The sequence below is a fragment of the Anabas testudineus genome, chromosome 21, assembly GCF_900324465.2.
Source record: "Anabas testudineus chromosome 21, fAnaTes1.2, whole genome shotgun sequence".
NCBI classification, from domain to species: domain Eukaryota; kingdom Metazoa; phylum Chordata; class Actinopteri; order Anabantiformes; family Anabantidae; genus Anabas; species Anabas testudineus.
Genome location: NC_046629.1, coordinates 13,981,465 through 14,004,677, shown reverse-complemented (window position 1 = coordinate 14,004,677; position 23,213 = coordinate 13,981,465). Strand labels below are relative to the sequence as shown.

The 23,213-nt window shown below is 39.0% G+C and overlaps 1 protein-coding gene across 1 annotated transcript; it reads left to right on the top strand.

Moving 5' to 3' along the window:
• Nucleotides 1–1,493: 1,493 nt before the first annotated feature.
• On the top strand, nucleotides 1,494–21,927 carry kcnj3a (potassium inwardly rectifying channel subfamily J member 3a). The gene is made up of 3 exons (XM_026375751.1): nucleotides 1,494–2,763; nucleotides 3,835–4,051; nucleotides 19,474–21,927. The coding sequence occupies exons 1-3, from the start codon at nucleotides 2,086–2,088 to the stop codon at nucleotides 20,067–20,069; spliced, it is 1,491 nt and encodes a 496-aa protein (XP_026231536.1). The 5' UTR covers nucleotides 1,494–2,085; the 3' UTR covers nucleotides 20,070–21,927.
• The last annotated feature ends 1,286 nt before the right edge of the window (nucleotides 21,928–23,213 follow it).

The window sequence follows — 23,213 nt, the reverse complement described above, 5'->3', positions numbered from 1 at the left end:
AGATCTATGCTTCATATTTATTTTAGATTGTGTGTGATGTTAAACAGTACACCAGTAACCCATGTAGTGGAAACTACAGGTGTTAGGAGGTTTTGTTATTTATCTACTGATATTTATTCTTTCTAGGGTGAAAATGATCCAAACTGTATTGATCCTCTAATGGCTTCGTAGCTGTTGAGCTAAAACTGTCTTCTTTTGTAATTTGCAGAGCTGTAGTCATCTGTGTTTTCTTGATCAAATGATAATTGTGCCTGTAGCAGGGAGAAATATTTCCAGAAAACACTGATGTAATGCTGACTAACCTCACAGTACTGAGTGGAGAAGGAGACAGAGAGAGAGGGAGAGGACTTGAGAGAAAGATAAACCATGTAAGAGAGATGGTGGTTTGTTCATACCACCTCATGTGTGCTTGAGAGACACCATGTAAGCCCGGGTAACTATGGTGTGGGTGTATTCCTCCGTGGCCATGATGTTGGTAATATGATAAGTGAATCTGGACTAGTGTAGCTTGGTTGCAGCTTTTTTTGTTCCCCTGAGATCTAATATACGTTTTGCCGTGACTGTCAGCAGCTTTTCTGCAGAACTTGTTTCTCCATTACCATCTCCTGTGTGTAGCATTTGCAGAATAGAACGAGTTCGGTCACCCGTGGGATGTCGCGGTGTCATCAGTAGCTGTTAGCATAAGTGACCCTGAAGAACAAGCACTGTGCAAAGTGCATTCGTAAATGTCCACTCCCAATGTGAGGGCAGTTACTTAAATTACAGCTGTTTTTGTAGAGAAAAACCGGGTGCATGATAAAAATAAACCCTCTGGGCACTTTATTAGGCACCTGTTCAATCAAATGCCATCAGACAGAGCAGCTCTGCCATGAATTTGACTTTTATAAGGTTACAATTTCTCAGTTTTTGTTAAAAGTTGATAAATGTGATACTGATGCTCTTCCTTTCTTCCTATTTTATCATACCATGCTAACAGTTCTGGTAGTAACTACTGTAGGGCCCTATTCATTGACTGTAAGCAACAAAACGTGGCCCTCTGTGTTATTATGTAAAAGCATATTGGCTGCAGTTTCATATATTTGATCATTTAAAAAAAAAAGAAAGAAAGAAAGAAAGAAAACGGTCAAATCAGGCGAACCCTCTTTCCTCCTCCTCCAAATTGTCTCTCTTTGTAGTACCACTAGGCAACAGCGAGTGCATCACTGGAAACGTGGAAGTGCGCAAGAGCCGCGCAGAGAAATCAAATGGAAAGAAGGATCTAAGCGGCCAAAAGAGCATCTGACGGATCTCCACGGCTGAACCATGAGAAGCCAGTTGACATATTTCTAAGAGAGGGAGGGTGGGGGGGGGGGGAACGTCCCCGAAAAGAGCCTGGCGATCGGTGTCGATGCGCGCAGCCAAAAAATGACGACAGTGGGACAGTGATTTTCTTCCTCCAGCTCGTCAGTTTTTTTTTTTTTACAGTCATATGCTTGGATGCGGTTCATCTCCTATGTATGCACAGCACAAAAGAAAGACTGGAAGGCGAATAATCTCCAACGCGGCAGCGAGTGCGCACAGACACGTTTCGTGCTGGAAACGGTTTCCAGCGAATACTTACGCAGACGAAATTGGCGTTTGACGGAGCACTGAGGGGTTTTGAACTTCGGCATGCAAACTTATACTCTGTGAGTACAGCTTTTGAACAGGTCGACAGAGCCCCAGCCGTCGCGGGCGATGAGTAATCCACGACGCAGCAACTGATAAACCTGTGAAACCTGGACTGCGACTGGCGCGTTTGGATATCTTATCCCGAGCGTCGCCGATTTCTTCTTCTTTTCATATGGCTCCGGGGTTTGCAAACTAATTGTGCATTATTATTGATATTTCATGGCTGTAGAGTGTAGCAACAGTAGTGTGTGGCGAAAGAGGACGATGCAACACTAAGTGGGGCGAAGACAGCGCACTTTTTTATCGCCTTATTTCCAAAGAGGAGACATTGCGCACGGGCATTAACGACTGCAGCAACTACAACCCAGACTTTGTTTTTTTTTTTTTTTATTTAATCGAATCCTTTGTTGTTTCTTCCGCTGCTGCCATCATAGTATGTCTGCACTTCGAAAGAAATTTGGGGACGATTATCAGGTAGTGACCACCTCATCTAGCGGGTCTGGATTCAATCAGCCTCCCCCAGAGAAAAAGAAGAAGAGGCAGCGGTTCGTGGACAAGAACGGGCGATGTAACGTCCAGCATGGGAACCTGGGTGGGGAAACCAGCAGATACCTCTCAGACTTATTCACGACACTGGTAGATTTGAAATGGCGTTGGAATCTATTTATTTTCATCCTCACCTACACAGTCGCTTGGCTCTTCATGGCCTCTATGTGGTGGTTCATCGCGTACATTAGAGGAGACCTCAACAAAGCCCACAATGACAAGTACACTCCATGTGTGGCCAATGTCTACAACTTTCCCTCAGCCTTTCTCTTCTTCATAGAGACCGAGGCTACTATAGGATATGGCTATAGATACATCACAGACAAATGCCCAGAGGGGATCATTCTCTTTCTTTTCCAGTCGATCCTTGGATCAATTGTCGATGCCTTCTTGATCGGGTGCATGTTTATCAAGATGTCTCAGCCCAAGAAAAGGGCTGAGACTTTAATGTTCAGTGAACATGCGGCGATTTCTATGCGAGATGGGAAACTAACTCTCATGTTCAGGGTGGGCAACCTGCGTAACAGCCATATGGTGTCTGCACAGATCCGCTGCAAATTGCTGAAAGTAAGTGATGCTACTTTTTTTTTTTTTAGTCGGGCTGCATTTTCACTGTTTATTCTTTCCCCCCCTTTGTGTATCACTGCTCACTTCTGACAGGAAAAGGCCCACACACTGACATTTAAGCCCACACCTAAGTGTACACAAAGGCACGAGGTAGACAACACTACATTCTGGTCTACAAATATTCATGATTCATATCATATCCCAATAGTGGAGCGACCACAAGACCATTAGCTGATCCAGTCTTCAGCACTGATGCATCTTTTCCTACATAAAGAATTTTGCAGAGAAAAACAAAACAAAAAAACAAAAAACATCCACCAAGTTTGACAAGAGGCCACATCAACATGTCCATAGTCACGCTGTTCATATTGGTACAGTTTTGAAGTGTGGACTGACAAAGTAACATTGTGTTACAACTTTGTGTACATGTGCTGTTGTCCTTTATTAGGAGAACATCTATGGATTTACCAGCTGTCCACCCCATGGATTCAGAAAGGTCTATAGTCCTATAACAATCTTTAACTGTAACAATAACCTTCTTGGTAATATTTAGGGATTGAGAGGTAGTGTAGGAGATTAACTGTAGGCTCTGGTGAAGTTTAAGGTAAGTATAAACTCGTTACATTCTATTAAAGACATGCTGAAACCATATCCATCTTAGAAATAATTGAAACCTTTTCATTTTTCTTAAAGACAAATAAGTGTTAAAGTTCCACTTCTAGTGTCCTGAAAGGCTTCAGGTTGGGATTTAGGCTAATAAACCCAATAATATGAAGACATTTCCACTGTATGACTCCATTATTTCAAAAAGGAAATATTTTTAGAGTCACTGGCACTTCAAATCACATGCTGAGATGGATATTCTGCCAGCATAGGTACCACTCCAGACATTATGTAAGAAAATTATAGTCATTTTTATGATAGACTGATGACTGGTTGCGCTGATTGGATATAAATGTGAAAAGCCAACACAAATGCCTTTGATAAGCTGCAGATACATCTGCCTTACCCCTTCCTTCCTTTCCCCCACCAAACATCTTTGTCTCTGTCTCTTTCTGTACGCTTCCATAGTCTCGCCAGACGCCTGAAGGCGAGTTTCTTCCTTTGGATCAGTTGGAGTTGGACGTGGGTTTCAGTACCGGGGCGGACCAGCTCTTTCTCGTCTCACCACTCACGATCTGCCATGTGATTGACACCAAAAGCCCCTTCTATGACCTTTCCCAGAGGTCCATGCAAACAGAGCAGTTTGAAATTGTGGTGATACTAGAAGGAATAGTAGAGACTACAGGTGAGTAACAACAAACATGCTTCTTCTGATAGGCCTGCCCTGTTGCCTGTTACTGTAGCTTGTGGCTGCAGGCGACATGTACAGTAGTTCATGTTGTCTTGCGCATTTCTGCAACAAAACTCATGAGTAATATCTAACTATTTGAGAGGTTTTAATAGCCAACAACCAAAGTGACTTACCCGTGACGTCTTAATTACATTTGATTTATTTTGTTCACATGCTGAGTAGCTGATAATACTGTAATAGCAGTGGTTGTACATCGTAGATCATCGATTTTGTGTTGAAGGTATTGAGTACAACACATTGTAATCTGAGCATTTTCTGGATTTGAGGATGGAAAGCCAGGTCTCAAGCTCCATGTGAGCCGTGAACACCTGAGACAGGTCAGCGTTGGGCTATGCACATTTACTTTTTCTCTTTTTCTCATCTGAAACAAATTCCATTCTTTCCTCTTTGTGCATGAGCAGCACTTACCTCAAGGCTGCTATTCTCAGAGGGAATAATGATTTGCTTTCTAAGGTCCCTTTGGAATTAGGGAATTCCATTTCCACAAGATGAGTAATGCCCGAAGTAAAATTCTCCACTGTGGTCATTTTAAATTCAACCGTTTATTTGACACAGCTTATAGAGTAGTGTGGGGAGAGCTCCTTCAGTGTTCAGGAGCAGTTGTAAAAGGCTGGTTCAGAGGGAGCAGCATATGGAGATGTGACAGGGAGTCTTCTAGGCTGACACTGCAAATTTGCAAAGATGTTCAGTTCCTACTAGGCAGAATTGACTTCATTTTTGCACATTTATTAAAGCGTCTTTGGTGCTGAGCTGTATCTGATTGAGGATTTCTTTTTGTATGGCATGCAGACTCCACTGTAGGTTGTCTCCTTTTGATAGGAATGATTAGGGTTAATATAAAAATATGAACACATCACACTGTTTAGTATTTAAGTTGTTTCCACATCTTGATTCTGACCCCCTGATTTTGCTCGGCGAGAGTTTCTTCCTTTATGTTGTTGCTGTTAATTATTAATTGCTTCATAACCGGCAAACACGTAGTTTCAAAATTACCTACATTTGTTTTTCTTTATGAGAATAATTATAATGTGCCACTAATTAACCTGAATCTGCCTGATGGCATGTACAGACTGCCTTGTTTTTAAAAGTAGGAATTTAATCAGTGGAGTGACATGATTTAATTATTACTGATATATTTGCAGATATTTATAGTGTTACAGCGACTGTCGCAGCAGCGTCTGTCATCATATCGCCCTCTTTTATAATAATCACTTTCTCGGTTTTAATTAAAGTGGCGTGTCTTCGTTTTCAGCGTTGTTATGGTCACTTGCGATAACAGCGAATTGCACTGACGACTAGTTGTGGTTATGTGAAGTTGGTGGAAAGGTTCATGTAGAAACAATCTATGGTTAAAAATTGATGTACAGTGAAAGTCTAAATCCTCAGATGCTTTCATTTCTGGCCAATGTAACTCTGTTTCCATGGCAACCTCTCCTTGAGTATTCAGGATTGCAGCACTGCACCTAAACTTAGGTTTTTTATTCCTATGGTATAGGAATCATAACACATTTCAGTAATAAACCAGGCAAACACGCAAAGCCGAACATGAAATGAAATTGCTTTGTTGACAACCTCATCTGGTCCTAAAGAGGATCTCCTCTGAAATATGAAAAGCACACGGAGGCGTTACTGTACCATCGAGTGCTTGCCAGAACAGGTGATACAGCAGAGAAAGAATAAGATGAAATATTTATGAGGCCTGGTGTTTACTAGTGAAGAAGCTGTCCAACTCCCAAGCTCTATGTTTTCTCGCTTTTTTTGGTATTGTGCAGAAAAAGCAGTGTCTGGAACACAGATTAAAATATTCTTCACTGCTGATTAAAGTTTCACCGTCGCTGACTTTTTGGTCTTCCTACTAGATAATCACAAATGCAATTTTGTACCCTTTCTGACATAATAAACTTTTGTTCCTCTACACAAAAAATGTTTTGGGCTAAAACTCGACTCGAAGACGTAGGAACACAGAATTGTACTAGTTTGCTGTAACCTTTGACAACCTCTATAGACACGAGCTATTCCTTTTCAATGGGTGCCTCAAGTGTGTTTTTTGTTCTCCACCTCAGTATGATGCACCTTCCAAATGAGCCATGAAGGCATATTTTCATTTGGAGCATTGCCAGTTGCCGCATTGTAGTGTCGAGTTGGCTTCCTAACATGTAACATGCTCTATGCAGATCAGCTTTACGTCATGTTGCAATTGATGTACTGTACATGCTGAAAATGCAATTAGCTGTATGGTAGAGCGCAGGAGTAGTCTGTCGTAGCATGTTAACAGCACTAACTGGGATAATGTGCTGACACAATAACGATCAACACCGGCCCCATCACTTACCAACAAGTAGCTTTAGTGGCTGTGGAGCAAATATTCATGGCAGGATCTATGTGTTAGCGCTTCACCCTGCTGTCACATTGGTGATGTGGATCACCAAGCTAAGCTACTTCTGCATTATTTGTGCTTCGTAGGCATGACAGGTGTTTGGATACTGAAAGACAAATTTAATACCACTAGAGTGAATGACAAATGAAAGACTGCAGCCCAGCTGATATGGCTTGTTTATAGTGTTTATTGCAATAAATAATAAAATGAATGGAATATATTTAAATGGCTTCATTATAGAGTTATGCTAAAAATGTGTATCTGTTAGATTTCCGAGTTGACAATAAGCTTATTTATTCTCACAGACTCTGCAGTGCAGCAACATCTGCTCAGTTGTCATACTCAGAGTCAGCTGGACAAACTGATTATACTTACTGTTCTATTATGCCAATATTGGTGTTCTGAATTATCACATACATCTGGAAACAACCAGATTTTCTAGAATCTACATGTATATTATATAGCAGGGATGCAACTAACACTTATTTATGCCAATTAAATTCTTGACTAATCTTTAAAATTTAAAAATGCTCTTTTACTAGTTAATTATACCAAAACATTGCCGTTGCATCATGTATCATCTGATTTAATATTTATTAAAATACTTCAGAGACTGGAAATATAAAGGGACAGAACAGACATGGCTCTTTTAAGGAGCATATGATTTCATAGATTGGTTGTGTTGCAGTTCTGTCCATAGTGTTGATACACTCTTATACAATCACTCTTGAGTCACAATATTAAAGCAAATTGTATCATATTGTTATTGTTATTGTTGAATAATAATTTCTTGCTTTTAACCAGGCCCACCCCTGAAAATGAAACAGCACTGAGAAAGTTAGGGAAAGTGAAAACATGATTTGTTTACTAAATAGAACTACTGTAGATGGTGGGTGTAAAAAGGCCAAGACTTCAGAAACACTGCACGTCAACTCACTGCAGACGTCTTTTTTAAATCAGATCAAATCATCAACTTATTGCTATCAATGCCTATAAACTACTACTAACATATTGTAAAATGATGCTGAAGAGTGAATATTGAATCACAAGACCAAATATTTTGGTGAAAAAACTAATTAATGTCAGTGAAAATTAAACATTTAGTATGAACTTTTTGCCACTTGACAAATAATTTAATTGACATTTCCTCTATGTTACAACAAAACATACAATATGTGTCCTTCCTTGCTGTTTCTATTAGATAGAGTTGCCTAAGTGGTCCATTAATAACATTTCCATCAACTGTAATAATGTTGCCAGGTAGAAATTATGCTTAGCCAACTAAGCTACTAAGAAAGAGAACAAAGAATTTCAAACAACTGAACTCACTGTTGTTAATTACATGAATAACATCAAAAAATGTGTAGTAATAATAAAGGTATCTGTTACTTAGAGACTGGGTGTGGAACAAGTACTAAAACTAAAATGTGAAATAAATGCCATGAAGTAAAAGTAGAAGTACCACAAAATGAAACTGTGCTGTACGTGTAATGCTTGAGTAATTATGCTTAGTCACTTTCCAATTTTTTCTTTTCTAAATAGGAATTTATCATAATTGGCAAAACTAAATACATGAGCTAATAATGTTGCCCGTAGTTCAATCACCTTAGTGTTTTCAGTTTGTTTACTGATTAGATGGTGTCTCAGGACTGTGTGGACATGTACAAACTATGACTGACTTACACCTTCCTCACTTTCCTGTCAGTTTTGTGTCATATGTTTGTGGAGGGGCAGCTTACCCTGTTACCATTCATACAGCTCTCCCCCACCGTGAGTAATTGTTGAATTAACCAGAGTGGTCAAAAACTCGTACAGTATGTGTGCGGGGCCTTTAAACGATCGTGCAGCTAACATTAACAGCAAGTGACCATTCTGAATTATCAAGTGCTTAGTGTTTATTATGCATGTGTGAAAACAAATTGTGATCTGATGACATATTAATAGCACTGCAGGGTCATTTCTGTTCCACTACAGAGATGATAATGACCTGACTTTGACTCAACAGCTCATTCAGACCTACGTGCAGTCTTAAAATATACCAGAAGTTTGGATAAGCGCTCCATTAACACCAGTAATGCTGTTCCACATTACAAAGGCTTAAATATCAAGCCAGAGGCAATCTGTTCATTATTTGAGCCGATTCTTGAGAAACCAAAATTAACTGTAGCGGCCAGTAACAGACGTTTGTGTCCTGCAACCATGAAACTAATCAGTGTATTATAACTAAATTTATTTGGCTTTGCACAGGATGCAATTAAAGCACAGCACTCTGGTTTGATTGCTGCAGCTCCTGCATGCTAAAGACGTGCGTTTATATGATTTAAGACAATGCAGTTTTTAGAATAAATGCATAGCAACTAACAAGGATAAACAAGCTGTTGATGTATTTGATTGGTAACCCACTGTCCCAGAAAGAAGTCTGTCGATACAACAGTCAACATAGTTTTGTCACATATACATGGAGGCAAAACACAGAGTTAAGATCTCCACAAGCTTTGCAAAGCATTTTAAAATTCTTTCATCTCCTTTGAAAAGCAGTGATTCACGAGCAGAAACTGTATCATCAGCATAAACCTTTTTTCCTTTTCAGACTGATCCGACTTTCATGCAGACGTGTGTAATCATCACACTTGCAGTGAAGTAGATAAAATACTGCAAATAAATTATATTTAGAATTTCTTTTTTTTTTTTTTTTTTTTTTTACAAAGATTTAAGATTTATAGGCATAATATTGACTCCATGATAAACTCAGTTGTGTAAATGTATGTATTCATTTAGGCTCTTGACGCAGCAAACGCGCTCTTCTTACTGAACTAACCAATAATTTTAGCGTTTCAAAATGATTTTCCGCTCAGTGTTTGTGGTGCACCAGTGCCTGAGTCACAGTTCATCTCTTGAGTTGGATACGAGGCAAATTATGCCAGAAGGATCAAAAAATGTCTCTTCGATAAAGTTGTGTATTGATCGCGATTGATCTCCGTCAGCCTCCTCTTTTACTGACACAAGCCTTTCCTATGATTCACTGTTAAAGAATATAAAAAATAGAATATCCTTGCGATCTTCTCATTTTAAATTAAGTGTGGGTGGCAGAGGCTGGTTGCATATAGACTGGATCGACTTGTAATGTTTATTCATGCGCTTCTGTATGCATAACTGCAGCGAGTGGCTGCATCGAACAGCTTAGCGTGTTTAAAATTAAGTCTGTGTTTGGAAAGTTTTAGGCAAATAAGCATAAAGTTGTATTTAAATGTAGACACATATTTATGATTAAACATATTTAATCTCAATAAAAGGAAATTAAAAACACTCGTGCTACTGAGTTTAACTAAATAATAAGATCTAATTGCTTGGCTTGTACTGGAAAAATTATTTTGTTATATAATACAGTCATCAAAGCTTCAATTGAGTTATTGTTGTTATGCAACAAATACAATAAAATGGATGTTTAGAAAATGAAATTAGGAATAGTAATAGCTTTGATGCAGACTGTCTAGTAGTAAAGCCAGCCAACATAATTAATTGAAAACATCTTTTGCCTCTGATTAGCAGAACAGCCAATGTCATGGCCCGATCTGTGTTTTATCACGAGCAGCAGTAATTGAAATGAAAATGGAGAGCTTTCTGTTGCGCCCGAGGTCTAATAGTTTCAATCATATGAGTAAGAGGCCGCAGCCCTGGAGGTCTGGGGTTGCCTGACGTCAGGAGCGTTAGTGCTTAGGTAAACACTCGCACATGTGAACCCCAGATATGAGCCAGCTGTGACAGAGCGTGCCGCCCTGTGGAGAAACTGACCATAATTCATTCAGAGTCATTACGCTGAGAACGTGTCCTCTCTTCAGTGTTGTGCTCCCTGCTGCAGCCCCGTGGGTCAAAGGGTTAAAACGGGTTCAGTGAGGAAGTTAATGCTTCAGATCAGGTGATAGCGGGAGTTTCTAATTAAATCTGCTGTGCTCAGGGTGAAACTCTGGAGAGAAGTGTCTGTCTCTGCTGGGCTCCACTTGAGGAGCTGAGGCGATAAGCCACATGTTGGATCCCTCACAGCTCTCTTAAAATGTACTTCATGATTTTGGTTTGTTTGACTTTATCAACAGTACTGTGTTTTTTTTTTTTTTTCAACTTTGTGCTTTGTGCATGTAAAATGCTTTTAAGTCTAGATTATAATGAACAGTAGTGTAGCAGATTATTTACTGCCTGTACTGTACATGGGGGTTATATTATAATCAAAACAACACAATTTAATAAAAACAATAAGAAACATTACAGCGTCAAAATCACCAAAGAGACACCTCACACAGTTTAAAATGAATTGATCAAGTGCAAGGCTGTTGAATTTGATTACACTGCATTAAAGGTGTTTAGTATATTCTCTCTACCCAATGTAGTCTAAATTGGCAACCACTGTACAGTACCATAACTCCCTCTGCTCTGCACAAAGGCAGCCTATTCAGCTTGCTTGTTGTATCAAATACCAGTGAAAGTATTACTAATGTTAGATAAACTAAACTATTGAATGTATCAGTGAGACTTTACCATGCCTCCTATGTTTACTGTACATACTGTACATTAATTACACTGGGGATGAACTCCACATAATTGGCATTGCAGCGAACCAACTATGACATCCTGAGATTCATTATCCTTTGTAGATGAACTATGGTGACTTCCCAAGGGGGGGCGCAGTAATTGTGTCTTTAGGGATTTGTCAAGTCCCCATTGGAAGGCAATAAATCATTGGGTAGGTTGGAGGTGCGGTGGTAAACCTCGAATGAACTTGCTCTGTGACAAAAGCAAGCAGAAATGCACTTACCAACAATCCCTCAGTCTTCTCGTCATGCTACAGTGAGTTAGAAATAATTGACTAGATCTCTGTTGTTTTTGTCTCAGAAGACGTGCAGGCCATGCTGCTGTGAGGAGGATGCTTTTCTTGGTGATTAACAGCACAACTGGAGACCTCACTATTAACCCCTCTGTGGGTGGAGGATGGACACTCAGTAACAAGTGTTACATGCTCATAACTGAGATAATATTCTCCACTCGTTCGAGAAAGGTAGTGATGCTCTTGCAGTGCTGGTAACTGGCAGCATTGATTGGTGGAGCTGCAACTGTCCCTGAAATGCAGGTGAATCAATTCTGGAGCCTTTAGTGCCACAACATGAACATGTTGTTCCTCAGGCTTGTCTTCTAGTAAGCTCCTCCTCTGGGGTGTCTCTTTCTATTTTAGATACTCTGACATGCTTGAGTTTTACGGGAATGATCTGCTCTCTGGTGACAAACATGAAAAAAACACAATAGAGACTCTTCAAATAATCCTAACAGTGACTTACTCCTGTTTAGTACAATTCAAGAATGAGATCTCTTAAGGCTTAAAGGGGCTCTTTTGTCTCCTCCCTTTCAGCTGTGACTCCTCTTCATGATTTAAGCAGATTTAATAGCTGAGATCAATATGAGATTATAGCTTTCACTCATTCAGAAAATGGTTTTCGGATCATTTTGGCACTCAACATACAATGAAGAGAAAATCGTTCATATCACCAGCCAGTGTGAGCACATGCCCAGTGTGATTTTTCTTGTATGACTGTGGATGTTTGACCTAAAGGAAATCCATCGATTGCCGCTTTGCTGAACTAGTTCCCTTTACAGCAGTATTCAGCACTGCCCTCACTTGGTAATGTGTGTGCTCCTAGCTGTGCTAATGGCCTACAGCCATATGTTCCTCTAGCCTGCCTGACACCCCACCTTGTGTGGAGATGGTTGGCAGCCCCTGCTCCTTTTCCCTTCCCTTCCTTCTCTTTCCAACAGCCTCCACACTCAAGCACGTGCCTCGGTATCCAGGCTCTCCCCTCCCCCACAGCAGTGCACTTCCCCTGCCTTTCCCTCCATCACCTCCCTTCTTGTTCTCCTAGCTCAGGCGGTGCTGTATTGGTGGAATAAAACCTCAGAGCTGCAAACAACTGGAAGAAACCTTCACTACACAACAAAACAGAATTCAGCTGAAGGAGGGGAAATCTTTGCACCTTTGAAAAGTCAAACTGTGAAAAACGGGTCATTGAATGCTTCTGGATTTTTTTTACACTTTATCACTTGATGGTGGTCACCATAGAAACAGATAATCAGACAGGATTTTGTGACCACAATAGACGTATCTGTATAAAAATTAGATTTTTTAAAACATGCTGTTATAGGTACTGTGCAATTAGTTCTATGCTTTGTAACATTTTTTTGAACATTTACAAGTCAGCTGCAAAAATTAAATAAAAAAAAAACAAACACCCAAATTATTCAGGTGTCTATTATCCTGTTATGAGAACAGACACACAGCTCAGGATCCTCGAATTCTCCTATTCTTAACTTTTCATTACCTCATTCAGCTCCGAAGATTAATATGTTGCACCTGTTGTAAAAAAAAAAGAGGAATTATGCTCTCTGTTTACCAAAATGAGAAACAAGATAATTGTCTCACATTAACTATTATTCCTTACAATCCAGTGATGCAGCAAAGGCATTTCAGGGGTGCTTAGATAAAAGGGCGAATCTTAGAAGGTGTTGTGTGGTGCCCTGTGTGTGTGCAAAGTCCAAATTTCCATGCTTGTTTATGCTAGCGTTTTACTCATAACACTTGAGCTGTTTCCACAGCCGTGATAGACTGTCAGGGGACTTTGCTGACAGCACTGCAGTGGTGAGTGAGTTCATGTGTGTATGCATGTGTGTGTGTGTGTGACTGTGTGTGACCATTTGAGTGAGTGAGTGTAAGGGAGAGCCAGACAGATAGAGACACATAGAAGAGGGGGGGTGATAGGGACGTTATTTGTCATTTTGTCACTAAATAGGAGGCTGCGAAGAACCCTTTGACGCCCACCTTCCTTTTTTTTTTAGTGACTCACATTGTGAGAGTTCATCTGAAAAAGTCATTTGAATAAACCTTCATTTTCACATAGCCGTCAGTGTTGAGTGTCATTTGCTTGTTGCCTGTGGGTTGTTGAATCATATAAAAGCACAGATTTATTTTATTCAAATATCTAGATTGAGACTCTGCTTAGATGATTTCGCAGAGATGCAATAAATAGGTCTCTGCTCTCAGGTCTGCCCCTTGACTTCACTCTGCCCTCAGTGTGTCAAGTGCAGATGAGAGTTTGACTGAGACAGGCACCAAATGTATATGATCATCCCCCTTCTACAACTCAGATAAGCTTCTTTTAGACCACCAAGTCTGTGAATACCTCTTAAATTTTTTTCAGCTACTATCAAGAAACAGTGGCAGCCTGCCTCCGACTTTACAGTGCTTTTCTATTCCAGCCACCAAAGAACTTGTTTTATCTTTGCTGTCACTCCGCTGACTCTGCGGCTGTTTCACTTTGTGGAGCAAAGAAGCACCCAGCTCTGTGTTATCAAGGAAAAGTATTTATTTAGAGTCTCAGACAAACACATTTATTTAGAGTCTCAAGCTGAGATGGCTTTTGGGCACCTAAATCTAAAAGTTTATTCTCGGCACAGCTTCCTGCTTTTTTTCTTTTTTGCAGTCCATAATGGAATCAGTTAGAAGTCTGTCAAACATTATTGTACAGTGCAGGTAGAGACACCTGTCCCTACATCTCAGTGCTGTGTAGTCTTAATTTCAACATGTGCACATATCAATGATGCAAATGTTTTGCTTTAATTTCTGATGTTTTTCCTCCCTACGTTTTATGAGATACATTTAGAATTTGTGGATTCAGCAGAGGATTATTGTAATACTGTTGATGCTGCCTCATGCTGAAAATATTGCCTGGTGGTAGAGCTATGCTTCTGGGCTCCTTGCTGTTCACTTCATTTAGGTCTGGTTAGTTCTAAACATATCCGCCAACTCTAAAGAGGAGAACTATCTAGTTTTTTAGCTGTTAAATGGTCCACCCTTTTCTCCAGTTCGATTTTAACTTTGTTTTTTGGTGTTCAGTTCTGAGCAGATTGCATAGTGTGGGCTTGTCTGTACTTTTTTGTTGAAAACAGCTGCTGCTGCATCTGAAAGTGGGGGGGAGTTAATTAAAACAGTAAAGTTGCAGAAACAGAAACAATGAACCGAAAGATACAAAAACTCTCTGTAGAGCTAAAGGGAACTGCAGAGCAATAATCACTTTCTGTGGGTTTGTCACAAAGAATGACCTTTTTTTATGCGATATTCTCATTTATTTTAATTATTTAAAGCAGCTAAGTATTTTTTTGAATGTAAGATATTAATGCACATTGATTGTAGTTAATCATTTGATGGGAGTCTTCGGCTACCTTCATATTGATAAGACATGATAAAACAGGAAACATGATAGTTATATAGTTACATAATGTGCAGAGTCATTATCAGCACCAAGCATCTTTGTAAAGCTGATGAGAAATCTAATTTACCCCTCAGCTGATATATAACACACAACAGTGCACATGTCATGTTGGCAACAGAGCGAGAACACCACCATTTCTCCCTACAGACATTCTTTAACAGAGCCTGAACTTTCATTGCACTCCTCTTGATTGAGAAGAGCCACTTCATTGAGAATTTGAATCATATTGGTATTGGGTTATACTGAGTCACAGAGGGAACACATAACCATAATGGATCCACAGAGTTAAACATTTTTGCAATGGGTTGGTCATGTGTTGAAAGTGTATCCACTCTCATCACCATAAGTGTAGATTCAAACATTTTAACCCCAATGTTCTAGTACAATTAATCAACCTTTGTTACATGTCGCTGCATGTTTCTCTCTCAGATAAAGACATAAAATGTTAGATATCCAATAGACACGTGCACCTATTACCTGGTTTTACACTTTTGACACACTATGGGGCTGTATTGTGGACAAATTAACTTTGGAATACATTAGGGTGGTTTGTATTGCAACAAAACCAATGTATTGTAGCACATTGGAAGCGCGTCATAGCTGATTACTCAGCTCTCACAGGTGCACCTTAAATATCCAACAATGATGGTGGAAGTCTTCTCTCTCTCGTCCTCTGAAAACTATTGTGCTGATTGATAAAACAGGAAGCTGGCCTTCTTTAGACCAGTTCAGTATCTAGAGGAACTTCTTTCCTTAAATATATTCATCTGTTCTTGGTATTTTATCAGAGAAATCACCAAGAACAAAAAGAGGAGTGGGAGGGCTTGGTGCACAACTGAGCAAGAGGACAAATACATTAGAGTATTAGTTTGAGGAACTAATGCCTTTCAGGTCCTCAACTGGCAGCTTCATTAAATAGTAAGCATATCTCGGACTGGCTAATAAAAAGAAAAGATTAAGATGAACAAAGTAAGCTTGAGGTGTAAAAAAATCAAGAAATGCAGACTCTGAGGTCACACCTGAGTTCCTGATGCCATCTGTCAATCATGATGGAGGCAGTGATGATCTGGGGCTGCATTGGTAGTGGTAAAGTGGGAGATTCATACAGGCTGAAATAGATCTTAAAGAAGGCAGTCTAACACTCCATTTTGCAGTGCCATGCCATACCATATCCTGTGAACAGTCTTTAATTAGTGTACTAATTAATAAATAATAATTAAGAACTATTTGGGGAGGACACAGTTCGCTGGTTTTCTATCTATAATGCAATGGCCAACACAGTCACCACATCTCACGTCCATTTCCAGTAGCTGTTGTGGATGTTCTATATCAGCAGACATCGGCCTAAACAGGACAGGACAGTAATGTACTCTAAGACTGATAGAGAAAATTGTTGGGTTTTGTCAAAGATGCTCTTTGTAATTTAAGTTCTGACCTTTACAGATAGATTTATAGGATTAAAAAAATTGCAGACTGATTTGCCTGATTGCAGAGCTTAAGGCACCTGTGAATTTAGTGTCACTGTTACTGTTATGGAGTAAGAAACATTGTTATCTGCTGTTATCTACTCTCCTCCCTAGTTATTTTTTCGTTTTCTGTATTACTACTATTATTCCTGTATTCTGTATTTTTGTGTTATGCTCTAGATTTATTTTGTTCAGATGTTTTTGAATTTATTTTGGATGTAATTTTCTCTCTACTGATGTGGCACCTGAATTTCCCCATTGTGTGATCAATAAAGAAATTTTACCTTAACTTACCGTATCTTAATATAAACCAAAGAAAGGCACTTTAGGATGAGGTTTTGTGTTGTTGTTGTGAAAGGTCCCGTTTCACAACTATTTTGGTCAGACTGTGGAGATGTATAGATGATTTGAGACTGCACTTGATGGTTTGGATACTTGGATACTACCAAGACGAGAGAGACTTTTGTTTTATGTTGTCACTGTTACTTTTGCCCAAACTCAGCAGTGAAAAGGTTTATGGCTGTTGCAAGAACACATTCCTACAGTTTTGTTTCCATAGAAACACTGAGTCCTGGGCAGTCGTGTATTTCAGAGTTACATAAGGCTTTTCCAGTAATTCGAAATACAGTCTGAAATGGGTATTCTCATTTGACTTCATTTCTATTTTTAGGAATAGTAAATAGCAACTGAAGCCAATATAAAACTCGGATTTATTATTTATTTAGTGCCATTTTTGCTATTTTTAACTGTTCTCTGTTACGTGATATTGAGGTCTTTGACTAACACATTTCTCTATATAATGTGTAAATTTCCATCACAGATTGTGTTGTGGCCCCACTGACATGTGATGCACACAGTTCATGAGTGTGGGTGTTGCAGAACAGCTAGTCTTTAGGAGCGTTAGGAGCGTATTTTACGTATACAGTATGGAGCAATAGTGTCTATATTTATAAGATGGGGATCATGCATCTTTGAGTATACTAATGACTATGATTAAGTTGTAAAGTTTATTAGAACATCCACATTTGTTTCTGGGTTAAGTGGCACATAAGAGGGGAAACTGAACAGGGATGTAGCCACAGGCCTGGAAGTCTCATGGGTTTCCAGAGACAGAGGTCTTACAGTAACTCCTACACCATCTGCATGAACAATAGGGCATTATTAATAGATGAAGCTATTTGGGTCTTTTATGTTACTGTAGCAACTTTGTCCTGGCACATTTCCAAACTTTTTTACTTGTCACCTACATGTTAGGTAGTGACTGACATTGTAGCCTTGCACATAATGTATGTTATGGATGTCCAGTTAGCAGTACAGCATTAACTGTATGCTTTAAGAAAGCAGGTACAGCTGATGTTTGTATAGTGATTAAAAAGCTGCTAAAAAAACTAAACACAGAGCATGTTACATGACAGTTTTCTCAGGATCAGTATATGCAATCCTGTTAATGATCAAATGGTTCCTATGTTTTGGCTGGTGGCTGTTTAACAGGCTCACAACACAATAAGATTTCATTCACATTTAACTCTCGATTGCTTTGGCCCTGAAGTTCTCATTAGCTCCGCACACTTTATTCACTGCTTCACACTTCCGTATGCCTAAAGGCCCCTGATCTCGGAAGCAATAGCGCAGAAGTAATACTTTGAATACCCCGAATGTGCTTGATGTTCAGGTTCTCACACAGCTGCAATTGTGTACAGAGCTGTTATCTGTGAATTATTTTATGACCTTGGGAATAAGGCGGAATCACAGATGCCTCCAGTTTCTATGATGACACCCTCACAATCAGCAGCGGTGTCTCACTAAGAATGAACGCTTTGTCTTAGTTTGGACCCAGCTCTCGCTGCTTGAACAGTGTTAAGCTGGTAATTAAAATATGTGATAATAACCTACTGCATTTGCTGATTTCCTAATGGATTTCAACAAGCCCTAACACGAGTGCCCTCAGCCATTCCTCTGTGCTAAAAGGAGCTTTTTAAACTGATATAAACAATTTGGTGCTTTGTCTTAGATGTAGACCTAATTATGGATTTTCTATACTCATTTTCAGTTAGAAATTAAAGTTGTGTTTCCAGCAGAAATGTTAACTATGCCAGGATAGATAGGGCTTTGCAGTAAACAATATAGTATGGTATAATGCACAGGCAGCTTTGATAGCAGCTGCAGAATAATATTGATGAGTAATGATCGCTAATAAGCGCTTAAAACTTTGCATAAAAAAATAAATCATTAATTCAAACTTCATGATTTTGCTAATTGGATTCATTTAATGATGTGAGAGGACTTGTTAACCAGGGATTTAACTCAGGGCCCCCTGTGAGGGAAAAATTATTCATAAGTATATCATAATCTGAAGAGCACTGTTACAAATACACACACAAATAGAGAACATACCGAAATTTTACAGCAGCAATACAAACAATTTTGTTTTAATTAGTATACTCCAAATGACATAATTTGATGCATTGAATTAAACGTTTGTGGCTTTTCCCAGGTTGAAAATTTTTGTGAAAGTGACATGTTATGTAACTTTTTCTGTTTTTAAAATCTTATTCAAGTTATTGTGTTACTCAGAAAAGAAATCTTTTCTCTCCTGTCCATGGACTGTACCATGGATTTTTTTCCCTCTCTCTACTGGATAGAAGTCTGTGTTTTGCTATTTGTATTGTGTGTGGATCAGCTCACCTGTTTTTATATGTTTTTATGTGCAGCCTCAAACATAGCAGGCGCATAAAACACCATAGATATTGATATCAAATGTTCTCTGTGAATACATGAGCACACTGGCCAGCTGGCACAGGCTGTAATAAATGTATTCTAAAAAACAACGTAATTTTAGAATAAATTTGACCTTTTATCACACACTCATTAAATAACTCAGCTGTATGCTTAATTATTTTTCAAGTTAGGTTGGAAATTGCTCATAAACATTCCATTTGGAAAATCAATTAAACTTTTTATTTAGACAGCTGGCTCTGTAATAGAGTACTTACTCGGTGAGGCAGTTTTGTTTGCAGTATTGTTTGCTTTGTGATCTGAAAATAGCAATAATCCTAGTGAACATCGTATTGCTGATTCTCACGGAACAGTGGCCAGTTTATAATTAAATTGGAATTGTACTGTGTTGGGCTGTGACAAGAGACTGACATATAATTTGTCATTTGTGAAACCTCTAAGTTAGTTCGTTTTTTTTCCCCTCTCTTGTAGGGATGACCTGCCAAGCAAGGACGTCTTACACTGAGGACGAGGTTCTGTGGGGACACCGCTTCTTTCCAGTTATTTCCTTGGAAGAAGGTTTCTTTAAGGTGGACTACTCTCAGTTCCATGCCACATTCGAGGTGCCAACTCCTCCTTACAGCGTGAAGGAGCAAGAGGAGGCTTTGCTCCTGTCGTCACCGCTGATGGCTCCGTCGCTGTGCAACAGTGGGGAGAAGAACAGCTCCCTGGACTGCCTGGAGACCCTGGAGGACAATGACAGCACCACTAAGCTGCCCACCAAGCTCCAGAAGATCACTGGGAGGGACGGCCTACCGAAGAAGCTGCTGAGAATGAGCTCCACCACCTCAGAGATGACTTACAGCTTTGGAGATCTGCCCATGAAGCTGCAGCGAATCAGCTCTGTTCCTGGTGTCTCTGATGATAAGCAGGTTGGCAAGGCCTCCAAGATCAGCACAGAGCCCATCAGTAAGTCAGTGGCGGACTTGCCTCCCAAGCTGCAGCGACTGGCTGGAGGAGGAGGGGGCAGGATGGACGGACACCTGCCCCCTAAACTCAGAAAGATGAATTCAGATCGCTTTACATAAAGCAGGTGACATATTTTAACTTATGCCATCCACCTTTATTTCCTTACCTGAAGTCCTTGTACTAATACTAATTTATTAATGGACAGTATTCTTCTATTAAAAGAAATGTAGAATATGTGCACAAATACCTTATATAAAGTAGGGTGATGGAATTGAGCACATTTGTCCCTGGATGTAAGTGTACATGCTATGATGAAAGACCTCTAACTTTTTTTTAGGATGATGTACAATTAGCACAATCTGGCATGTAAGAAACAGCGCATGTAGAACAGAATCTCAATAATTTCTGGCATGACATTTATTGATATATTATTTTGCAAAAAAAAAAAAAAAAAAACTATTTCATTGGTGAATTTACTGACAGTGGAAAAATTGCACAAAGCCATATGGTTTACGATGTGGAAAACCTACATTACACGGTTCTAATTTGTGGTGGCGAAAGGCACATACATTTGTTTTGAGTTGATTGCTTTTGTTGTTTAATGTAAAACTGTGGCAATGTTATGTTGACTGCATGCTCCTCTTCTTGACTTAGCTATACAAAGGTAATAGACAAAGATGTTTAGCCTTAACTATATTACCTTTTTTCCATTTTCATGTTTGTTCACAGCTGTATTTTTGGTATTTCATATATAGACTATTTTACCATGTGCGATTTTATGACTTTATTAGTTATCAAATACAAAGTCTGTTGCTAGGTGATGCGTTTTACATTTTAAAATGCGTTATCAGCATCATATGACTTGTCTGAACTGGGCACAATGCTACGCAATTTTCACATGCTTATTAAAGTAACACTTAAGTTGAAAGAGTCAATACTTGTACTTGATAAGCACAAAGCAATCATTCTGTAATACCCTGTGATATTAGGAAGCATTTATGGGCATTGTGTCATAAATTAACTGCTTAGGGCAGTAGTTCAGTACTGTGCAATCACTTTGTTTCATGATACTGTATAACGAAATCAGCTTAACATACAGTAGGCCTGTGTGGTCACACAAGACACGCCAGAATTTCAACTTAGGTGTTACTGGTTAGATTTAGAGGTGGGCCTATAAGGAAATCATAACCTTTGTCATAAGGGCCCATATTTTCCCTCCTCTGTGATGAAAGCAATAATATTATAATGAATATAATCTTTATATAGCCACAGGGTCTACCACAGCCCCATATTCATTCTGTTTACTGAATTCATGCCATGAAATCTGGTTTTCTCTCTAAATGCATCAAAGACATTGTATGATACCCAATCTCTTCAGGAATAAAGATCTAAGATAACTGTTAAGCATCTTGCTACTTTGACTAGATGTGATGCATGATTTTCCAGTTCATATCAATAAATTGTTATAAATAAGCCTATTACAGGGGTGGTCAAAATGATGAAAGACCCACAACACTCTTAAGAGCTAGCATGTGTGGTTTCATCTATGCCACAGCTCTGTTCTTTATAAGTTTAATAATCACCTAAAGCTAAGTATTTTCAAATTGCTGTGGATTTTCATTTTTTTTTTTTTTACTGTTTTGGCAAATATGCTTATTTTCTTTTTGGACAAGACTCTGGTGTTTGTACAGTGAAAATGTGAAGCTACAGCCAGCAAGACAGCAAGACAGGGAGAAACAGCTAGCCTCTCTCTGTCCTAAGGTAGATAATTAAGTCCACTTTTTGTCCATTTTGGAGTCCTGTGTGCCAAACCAAAGCTGCTACCTGTAGTTTCACATGTAAACTGTACAGACAATTGAGTGGTATTGATGTTCTCACCTCCAAGAAAACGAATTAATGTATTTCCCAAATGTCAATTATTTGCAGCCAAATTGTATAAATCTTTTTTGGCGAACAAAATTTCCTCTATATCAATTCAATTTCAATTCATGTAATACAAATTTCAGTGGACACCCTCCCCCACCCAAATAAATGTTATTTCATTGTAAATGTCTCTGTGGCATATGTATATAAATATGTACTGTATGCATTTAAAAGGCAGAGACAGAAAACCCTCGTAAACATGGCATTCCAGGATGGCTGTTCCAAATTTCTGTGCCAATTGATACTGAACTGAGCTCTAGTAGATAACTGGACCAAAATCCCATCAAAAATCTCAGGGGCAGGGATACAGACTCTTGCAGAGATCTTTTTATAGTCGCTGAAACATTCTGCAGACAGATATTTTTACATTTATCTTGCCTTATTGACAACACACACCGGGCTGCAAATTGATGTGATGTATTTCCATATCTGGACTAAAACTGTGCCAGATCCCACATTGACACGGTGCCAGTGTCACTGCAAAAAGTCTTTTCATTTAACACTTTCATTGTTTTGATCATACCCTGTGAAATCACTGCTTTCCATATTTCACAATACAATCTGTGTTTGCTGTCAAATACACTATGTAAATAATAATATAATGTAAATATAATATGTATTTTAAGCGATACCTTAAAGGACTTCTGGAGGGGAAGTCAGCGCTGTGGCTGTAGGTATCACAGGCAGCTTGGTTAATTCTGTCTTTATCCTGAATCTCCTAAATAAACCCATGGGATGGATCAGAATACCTAAACAGCATGATGGCATTATCCTCTGACTCTTTGGAGACTTTAGCTCTTACCTTACCCGAGAACAACTGCTCTACATGTCATTTGTATTTATTTATTTGTTTATTTATTGTGTCTCTTTTGTCACAGGACAAGTGAGGTCTCTGGCAGAGTCATGAATGCCTCTCCACAGAAATAACATTTGAATACTAAAATAATTGACTCAAGTGTTTGAAAGATGTGGGAGGAATGTCGTAGGAGGCAAGAATAAGGTTATTCAGAATTTAAAATCATGTTACTGTTCTGCAAAATAATCAATTCTTTGAGAGATGCTTGGATAATTTTCATTATCATTTATTTATTTATTTTTTGACAAATAATATCGGACGCAGACTTAGCCTGTGGCAAAGAAAACAGCTGCTTGCTGACTACAGGAATTAAACATAATTTTTGCAGTTCAATGGCAGCATTTTCTATTTCCCTTCACACCTTCTACCTATTTAAAATGGTTCTGTTACTTATTGTCCTAATTACTTTCAAAGGAATAGTTTTCCCAGTTAGAGGTTTACTGGTCTCTACTTTGTTGTTAAAACAATGTGAATGAAACTTCAT